General features: G+C 41.5%; 1 protein-coding gene across 2 annotated transcripts in view; it reads left to right on the forward strand.

Annotated features, from left to right (window-relative positions):
* CNTNAP4 (contactin associated protein family member 4) overlaps positions 1 to 9270 on the forward strand; it is a 2124586-nt gene extending 2115316 nt beyond the window's left edge. Inside the window, exon 24 of one of the 2 annotated variants that reach the window (XM_069227637.1) lies at positions 6171 to 9269. In XM_069227637.1, the coding sequence (XP_069083738.1) occupies positions 6171 to 6364 (194 nt within the window). In that variant the 3' untranslated portion in view covers positions 6365 to 9269. Of the gene's footprint in view, positions 1 to 6170 lie in introns of both variants that reach the window. The other variant, XM_069227632.1, reaches the window with a different exon arrangement.
* The last annotated feature ends 843 nt before the right edge of the window (positions 9271 to 10113 follow it).

A 10113-nucleotide genomic window follows, 5' to 3' on the forward strand; every position in this document is an offset into this window, starting at 1 on the left:
CAGGGGTACCCGACAAGGGTGCCCTCTATCTCCTATCCTTTGTGTGAAAACAATGGAACCCCTGGCAGCTTTGTGTGCCAACATCACGCTGCTGGAGGCCTCCAATTCACTTCCAGAGGGATATTGGTGTCCATGTATGCAGCTGGCATAACCTTGTAGGACAAAGGCCCCGAGTCCAACCTCTCTCCTATCATTTGGGAGGTAATTCACTTTGGTGGCCTTTCTGGAATTTTTATTAACTGGTTGAAGTCCACTCTCTTTCCCTTACCCCCCGCCACTCATTCTTTTGAATCCAAGTACCCACTGCAGTGGGCAACGGAACCGATTCAATTTTTGGGTATATGACTCAGTAGAGATGTAGATGACCTGTGACGGGTAAACTATGGATGAGCCATGACTTGATTTGAGGAGTGCATGCCTGTCTGGATTCAAATGTCTCCATCAATGGAAGAAAGGATAAGTATTTTACTTCCCAAGTTTCTCTACCTATTTGTAAACATCCCAATCCCACTCACTGCACACTTCTTCAAAAGGCTGCGTTCCAATCTAATATCCTTGGGTGGGTAAACAGCCAAGGAAACCTTGACACTGACATTCCATCAGGGTGGCCTCAATGTTCCTGACATGCAACTGTTAACTGCACACTTGCCCAGTTCCTACATTTCTGGTTACACCCCAATTTCTCCCAACCACACAATACAGCTGTAACTAATCAGATAGCCCCATGCCCCCTGAGTAAGATTGTACCAATAGTACAAACACCTGCACACTGAAGTGGACATGATTGCCTGTGCCCGCTGGGCCTGGATGGCCTGCAGAGGTGAGCTCATGTATCTTGCCTATATTCGCATAGCATGCCACTGGCCAGAAACCCCCTGCTCCATGTGCTGCCACATGAGGGTGCCTGTAGGCTCAGTCATCGACTTGGACTCCACATGTTAGGTGACCTTACCCCACTGAGCATTTCCTTCCCTCTCCTGGTACTAACACTCACCTCCAGCCTGCCACACTTAATATCCTGCAATACCGCTAGCTTCGTGCAATATGAAGTGCCCTGCACAACAAATTCTTAATGGCTCCCCCGTGCCTCATCCTCCAGAACTTCTACTTATCAGTCCCTCCCCCTCGTTTATATACCACAATGCAGGAGAAGGGCCATGTATGTGACCTAGGAGCATGAGTTGCCTGGTAGATAGATACAGTAAAACAATGGCACTACTGCTGTGTCCAGTCCAAGGCACTTTTCCCGAACTAATGACTCCGTCTTATCCACTTTAAATTTCATCACAGACTTAATCACACACTAGCCCAAATGCACAGAATGGGACTTGCAGAAGAAGCATGGTGCTTTTGATGTGTTTCCCACATAGGCCACCTTTATTCATTACACCTGGAACTGTCCTGTGGTGGCCCGCTCTGGTCCAAGGTCTATACTGAAGTCACGCAGATCACCAGCCATCTCCCACAGCGGACACCACTAGTGGCTCTACTGGGGTGTGTGAAAAACGTTCCTCCTAAACATTAACATCTTACTGCAATGCTGTTGTTACTGGCTGAACAGAGGGAAGCTATTTATTGAGGGAGGCACCCAGCGTCTAAGCCAGCTGACTGGTTGCAGGACAACACGTAATGCCAGGGTCAGCTGTCAAACATCTAGGAACCTATGCCAGTGCGCCATGGCTTAAATATTTCTGAGCCATATTCACTTCACACTTGAGACTGGGAGATGAGACAGGGAATGTTGTGACCCCACCGGCCCTGTGAGCAAACCCTACTGAGCACAGGCTTTGCACCTGAGTGAGCCCTTCCTCATTTGTCCTAAGATTCTGTTCTGTATTACTGCGAGCTAGTGCAATTGTTATTTCTTTCATGAGATCCATTCATGAACGACTGTCTGATATCATTTCATATTGTTTGGCTAAATGTAAAATATGTCCTGCGCCTGTGGACCCCCTTGATTTGTTCCCCGCTGTTAGACATGACAGCTTTAGAGTGGTCACCCCCCAACTTTTTGCCTGCCTCCCTCCCTCCATTTTTCTGACCCCAATTTTGCTGGTTTTAGGGCTCTGTACATTGTACCACTGCTGACCAGTGCTAAAGTGCATATGCTCTCTCCCCTTAACATGGTAACATTGGTTCCTACTCAGTAGGCATATTTAATTTCCCTAGTAAAGTGCACTACATGTGTGGGCCTGTAAATTAAATGCTACTAGTGGGCCTGCAGCACTGATTGTGCCACCCACATAAGTAGCCTCTAACCATATCTCAAGCCTGCCATTGCAAGGCCTGTGTGTGCAGTTTCACTGCCACTTTGACTTGGCATTTCAAACTATTTGCAAATCCTTAAACTCCCCCTTTTCACATATAAGTCACCCCAAAGCTAGGCCCTATGTAGCCCATAAGACAAAGTGCTATGTAAGTAAAAGGCAGAACATGCACTTATGTGTTTTACATGTTCTGGTAATGAAACACTCATAAATGTGTTTTCCACTACTGTGAGGTCTGCTCCTCTCATAGACTGGCATTAGAACTCCCCTCATATACTTCTGGGTGGTAGATTCTGATCTGGAAGAATTTGCCCTGTTATGTTTAATATGGCCAGAATGGAAATAGAAACTGCTGCTTACTGGTGAAGGTGGATTTAACATTACCATTTTAGAAATGCTACTTTAAGAAAGTGGGCATTTCTCTGCACTCTGATCCTTACAGCCCTGTCTCCAATCCACGTCTGGTCTGTGCTGGTTGACAGCTCCTGTTGTGCATTCCACCCAGACAGCCATAAACACAGGACACTCTGTCTCATCTGCATTCATCTGCATACTGAATGGGTCTCCTTGAGCAAGAAGGGTGGAGGGGCTCTCTCTTACATTTCAAAGGCCAGTGGCCTGCCCTCACACAAAGGACTGATAACACCTGCAGGGATCGTGTCAGACAGGACTGGGCTGAAAGGGGAACTTGTGCTCTTCAAAACCACTCTTTGAAGTTTCCCCCACTTTAAAGGCATTTTTGGGTATATAAACTGGGTCTCTGGCCCCGCCAACTCAGACACTTCTGGATCTACACCTGAACTCTGTCAGAGGAACTGCCTGGCTGCCCAAATGACTCATCTAGACTGCTTTGCTGAGAAGGACTGTTGCCCTGCTGCCTTTTGGCTTCTGACTTTGGTGGAAGGACTCTGCCTTCTCACAAAGTGCTCTTCAAGGGCTTGGATTGAGCTTGCCTCCTGTTCTGAAGTCTCGGGCCAAAAAAGACTTCAGCATCTAGGTTTTAGCTAGTTTTCCTATTTCAGCAACATCAGCTATGACTTTAGCGATGACCGCGCCGAAGCTGCTCCCGCCTCATGAACCTCACTGCACGCAAGATCGAAGCCTGCAATGCAAGTCTGATGTTGCATCAACACCGCTGATGTCACGCAGTTTGATCGTGACACTGCAAAGTTGACTCATCACGTCTTGACTGACCGTATTCATCGACCCCGCAGGGTCACAAGGAAGCAACTCCTTGCCGTGAAATCGCACCAGCTCTGCCTGCAACTGGACGGGACTAACACCTCACCTCCCCTGCCTTGCAGTACAGAACCAACACCTCACCTCCTCCAATGCCGTAAGGGACTGACACCACTATGACTCCAGCGACGCTTCATCTCCACGATTACGTGTGATGTCTTTGTTTCTTCGTTTTCAAAGATACTGTGCCTGGGGCTCTGTGCAAGTCTCTGACCAACACCTGTGGCATTGAATTGATGGGAATGACTCTGTCAATGAGGCGTGACAGCCCCAGTTGGAGCTATTGAGTTTCTAAGCGCTTTAGTGGGATTTAATCTCTAACAATTCATAACTTTGTTTGTATACATTGAATTTTCATCATTGTTGCACCATTTTATTCAGATATATGTTATCTGTTGTTTTAAAACTGTGTGAAGTTTCTTAACCTGTGTGGTGGTGTTTTCACTGTGTTACTATACAGTATGAGTTATTGCACAAAGACTTTACACATTGCCATCTAAATTAAGCCTGCCTGCTCTGTGCCAAGCTACCCAAGGGTGAGCACAGGATAATTTGTGTTGTGTTGTGAAATATCCTGACTAGGTCCCTACTTGGACAAGGGTGTATACCTTTGCCAACTAGAGACCCAATTTCTAACATCCCCTTTTTACAATGTTTGTTGCTTGAAAATCAACAAATGTTTTTTTTTTTAAGTTTTTCTTCTCTTTTTTTTCTTTTTCACTGTGTTCGCTAGGCCCTACTCACAAGGGAACACTCTAAAAAAGAAATATAGGTAAACCTTAGAACAAGGGAAAACGTAAACTGATCTCCTTATAATATAGTGTTCAGGGGAATCCCTCACCACCCTTGTTTACTTATTGTCCTGGGAGGTGCCATTATTTATATAGTTGAAGTTGCAGTAGCTGCTCCCGGGGGTAATGCCCACTAGGCTATTATTCTATTCCAAAATTCAAATTGTTTGCTCATGCCTTCCCAGACGTGATAGAGGATGTTTCATCTCACATTTCCTCTAACGTTTTGTGAAACGTATCTTGGGTATTTTTTAAATGATCATTTCAAACCTCAGAACAAAACCTTTTAAAACCTGAAAGTGCATTTATTGTATGTTTACCCTTAGAGGAACATGACTGTCTTTTTGTATGGTAACTGAATGCCTTATTATGGATGTTGGCTGTTACACACGTAGAAACAGCAGTATCAGCCCTTGCCCTTCCTCCTCTTTTTCCTCATGCTGTCAGGTGTGAATAATGCACTAGCCTGTAAATACATTCTGTTAGAAAAACAATGCCTGTTCTAAAGACTACTCAAGGTCTTTTATTTAGTTTTTTTTCTTCTACAGATCTGGAAAAAATCAATTTAGTCAGTCCATTCTTGCATTTATTAAAGCTAATTCGCCACCCCTTGTTTATTATCTATTTTGTTGATCTTTCAGCTGTGAAGTGAGAAAATTAGACGACCATTTTACTATTTCTTTGTTTTAATTGTTCGATCAAAGTATAATCAACTATTTTCATCATCCGTCATCAAGACTTGGATAACGAATCCATACTCAGCATTTTCGATCACTATGTGCAATGTGATAAGGGGTAGTGCCCACAACTTTTAGTCGCCTTTGAATCACCATTGTTTTAACCAAAGGTGGGAACCAAATCTCCCTACTTCCCTTTTAATCTTTTTTGACCACTTTGCTTGGATTTGTTCAGCAAGCCTGGAAGACACATTTTTAGAGTTCCTGAATTAGTCTAATCTGTTTAGAGGAAGAATTATGACGCCTTCAGCAGCAAATCTGATTGGTAGCCGAAAAGACTGTTGAATTCTTGCTGTTCCAATAAAGACCCAATTAATTTTCCTAACGATGTTGAAAAATAACTTACTATCGCTAAAGACTGAAGTAACTGGGCAACTCATTGTAATACTGTAACTCCATCTTTATGTAAATAATTGGGTTCATATGAGCATTTCCTTTTGCACCCATTAATTTGCACTTAGGATACCTGTGAGGTAATACCGTATTTTGCATTTTTTTTTTTGTGATAACAATTAGTTATATGTTTACACACAAAGGCATTTTGACATGTTTGCACTGACCAGGAACCTTAGTTTTTGGCCTCATTGGTTTTATGTTGATTTACAACAATACTGCATTAAACATTAAATTAAATTGTGAATTTAAAACCAGTGCTGAGGAAATATTGTTTCTTCCCAGATCCCATGTCTATATTTTCTCCTTGGAATGCATGGGCACTCTGTATGATAATGCAAATCAGCGTCTTTAGCCCAACAAGATTAACTCACGGGACAAAGACTTCTCAAGTCATTGTTTGTAGACGATATTAGGAATAATGACACACGGGCATAATCAAGTAGCTGATAACTCTTTACATTAAAGTTCTGTCGTACCAGTGCTTTCTTTCTCATTAAACATTGATGTATTTTCTTTTCCTATAATCACTAATAATGAAATGTTGTACAAAAATAATGCATGGTCTTTTTGTCTATCGATATATAAGGCATTAATCTCAGTGGCGTCTCGACACTAACATATATATGACGGTATGGTGTGCATCACCTTTTGCGGAACCCAATATGGCTGTAGTTCAAAACCTACTTCTATGTCTCTTCTACTTTACCAACGCTTTTTCTTTCTCTTGTGTTATTCCCTAGGTGTTATAGCGGTTGTGATATTCGTCCTGCTTTGCATAGCGGCCATCAGCATGCGCATTTATCAACAGAAAGGGACGTACAAAAGCAGCGAGGCCAAAGGATCTGAGAACGAAAACATTGCCGCAACAGCACTGAAGACCGAACTCAGCATGCAGAACACAATCAATGAAAGTCAGAAAGAGTACTTCTTCTGATTGATGCCTTCTCTCTTGTTTACCGATCTGACAGTCAGACTCTTTCTTGTTAAGCCTGGGCTCCCCGGAGGACTGATGTGCACTGGCACTCAAGCAAACGATGGTTTTGAGACATATTATACTACACACGTTCGGTCTCGGTGATTGGGTGCGGGAGGTCTCTATAGATTACTTGCATTTCTTAGCTTTCATAAAATGCATTTTATGTAACAGTAACTAAGGTATTGTAAACAACTTTATTGTTTGTAGTTTCTGACTGTTCAGATGTGACCTTCTACCGCTGCAGTTTATTATGCATAGGTGAGACAATTTTAAATGAGGTATTTGTTATGATGTCCAGGGCCCTTTCTTCTCTCTCTAAAATGTGTGACTCGAGGTGTTTTCCTTATGGTAAAACTTGAATAATGGACTGGTGCAGTACACCCTAAAATATAAACTATTGTTGTGTTCTTCAGTGTGACATTTGCTCATCTATTTAGTTGAAATTAAAATACCTCTGTAGCAGACACTGGGCACCGAAACATTTAAGGAGGATATATCGTTTTATAAATTAGTACAGGCATAAATTCAACCAAACTCAAACAAGCAAGAAAACAAACTGGAAAGCACATCACTGGTGGTTGTTGTTGATGCAGGATTGGGTAAATAGAACGTTCTTTTTTTCTTTGCTGGTCCTGTAAGTGGTCCTATCATTAAATGATGTCACAGTGGATCTCAGTATCAACCATACATCTTCAGAGAAAGGTGCACCCGAGAGCTTTACTGCTGAGAGTTGCTGTTGAAGTAGGATTGCGTAAAGAAAGCTGTACTGTATTATCTTCAATAGATGCCCCCTTTAGCAGGAAGATTCAACAAATGATGTCCCAATACACTGAATGTCAACCTGAAATAAGCCAACAAAGGGACGCCGAGCACTCATTGTTGTGTTTATTAATGCAGTAGGATTTCATTAAGATATTTAAGGTAATATTTACAAGAAAGTGGCGTATCAGCAATGATGCTCCACTTTTCTTGTGCCCCTCTGTGCCCACCATGCGTGCACCGTATTTAGCACAATACCACAATAATGTCAACATTTTTGACGCCATTGTTGTGCTTTGCTGCACTAGGGCCAAAAATCTTGACGCTAGTTCAGCAAAGCTCAGGGCGGCCCATCGGAGATTATGAGTGCATCATTTTAATGCCTGCTCTGAGCACTTGTTAAAAAAGATGGCAAAAATATTTCACTGCTCCATTTCTTTAGACCTCCCTGCCTGGGAACAACCCCCTTGCATACATTATGCCTGGCGCAGGCATAATATGGCGTAAGGGCTTACAAAGTGGTGCAATGAGTGCATTGCTCTACTTTGCAATCATGGCACGGGGAAATTGTCTCCTTAACACTACATTAATGTAAAAAAATGACGCTAGTGTTGCACAAGGATGTGCAAAGTGCTTTTTAATATGCCCCTTACGATTATTTCTTTCCCTGAGTGAGTCCTTCAAGTGTCGAGTCCTGACAACTATTTGCAGAAAATTGAACAGCAAAATCATAGCAATATAATATTTTGTGTGGTTTACTCCATATTTACATTTTATTTACTTGGCATATTCCTGCGTCCGCTGAGTGGGTGGCTCGTTGAAGTACAAAATGAGCATCAGTGAATATCCATTCAGTTATGTTTGCTTGTTCACAAAGGCTAAATGTACCATGGGGAAAGGTCGTTTCACTCCGTTTGAGCCTGAATACGTATTCTATCACCTTAGAGCTAGAGGAAGGAGAATATCTAGCCTCATTGAAGAAACAGGGTAAAATTGTCTGATTTACCTCCATGACAATATCACACAACATTGAATGGAAGATTCATCTGTAGCATCTTGAACAGTAAATCTGGAAACAAATGGCAGGATTTTCCAGGAAAAAAGATTTTTATAAACACAAAAACAACTATATTTGCATGGCTGCTGTTAAGAAAGAGCAAACGTATAAGATCAGTGCAGCGCCACTGGCTCTGGATCGTGGAACAGCAATATCTATTCACAATTAAGCCCTCTTAATCTAAACACAATAGTGACAATTAATCAAAATAAATTATAAAAAATAATAAGTTTACATCTTTATAAAGCCATATTTTGCAGCTATTTTCAATTCGCACCAGACTGAGCTGTAGATAGAACAGTTTACGCTGCTTGCGCCCAACAATAAATCTTTAAGAGTCATGTCTCTGTTATTTATCAAATAATAATGAATGGATGGATGCACGTTTCACGTTATTGAAATTCTATACTGTTTTCACCTCCTGCAAACAGTGTAGTTTAGTGTTTTCCTAGTGTTTTATTGGTGACCACCAGTCAAAAACCTCCTTTTGCTTACTGACATGAAGTTGACCATGTCTCTGAATAGCTAATGAACAAGAACGAGGTGTCAAATCTGGTTGGATTGTTCTTTTGATATCAACACTTGACAAAATTGAGTTTTTTAGATTTATAGTAAAGGAGCTCTGAATCGGAGAAGCCAGCTCTTCCTTGAAAAAGATAAGCCAAAGTGACCCATGCAATTGTGTCATAGATTAAGTCGCCAGGAATATGTCATGCAATATTTTGTTGTTTTCTACAGAGATTGCATGAGGGCAAATAACACAAGCCCAAGACCCCAAATCTGATAGCATGCCGGCGTGTATTTGGTCATCTCAAACGTTGAACAACCAAAGTGTATCAATCGAGCAACCATCAATCCAATACAATTGTTCTGCAAAGAGTTTTGCCCCATGTTTAACCAAGTATAACGATTTAGCTTTTGTCTTTTATTAAATAAGTTGATTTTATAAATAAAATGCTAGAAAATGTATAAAAATGTTTGTGTAGAGCTAATAAAGTTTGAAATTGAGCAAAAAAGTTTTTTTTGTAAATAAAAAATATAAGTGGTATTGATGTTTCTACTTTTTTCCGTCGTTTGAATGAGCTGCTATCAGGGAAGAGAAGAGAAATGGTTAAGGTACCTAATAAGTATTTGCCGTTTTTATTGAATTAACACTTCTTTTTAAGTAGGCAGTAGAACGCATATAATACAATCAAAAAGTTTATGGGTCAGATTTAATAAAGTGGTGCTGCACCCAGTGCAACGCCACTTTCCTTGCCCCCTACTGCCACCATGTATTTAAAATATGGCACACCATGGCACCTGGCAGGGGGCAATAGCGTCAACATTTCTGACGCTATTGATGTAGTGTTCAGAGTAAGTGCCAAAATGTTGGCGCTAGCCCTGAACAGTACATAGGGGCCCATTGTAATAAATGGCGTGCCCCCATTTAACGCCTGCTCTGAGCAGGCATTAAAAGTAGCTGCTAAAAATGGACCCCCTAATGGGGCCACGCCCCTGTTGCATACATTATGCATCACGCATGCATAATTTGGCGCAAAGGGTTACAAAGTGGTCAATGCATGCTTTACACCAGTTTGTAAATATGGCGTTGCAATTTTTGAAGCATAACACCACATTCAGGTAAAAGAAATGACACTAAGGTGGTGCTAGAGCTTCTTAAATCTCGCCCTATTTCTTCAAGATGTTTTTATGTCTCTTGGGAAAAATGCAGCTAGAAAAGAACATCTCATATTTTTTTTTTTTAAATATATAAATTTGGAAAACAACACAGAAGAAAATCTGACCATCAGCTGTTAGTTATGGTGCAAACAAGTCACCCAATGAATGAAATCAAACAAATATTGCCAAACAATGACACAGGTTTTAAAACCGTGATAACATACAATTG

Source organism: Pleurodeles waltl, chromosome 1_1 (genome assembly GCF_031143425.1).
Source record: "Pleurodeles waltl isolate 20211129_DDA chromosome 1_1, aPleWal1.hap1.20221129, whole genome shotgun sequence".
NCBI lineage: Eukaryota > Metazoa > Chordata > Amphibia > Caudata > Salamandridae > Pleurodeles > Pleurodeles waltl.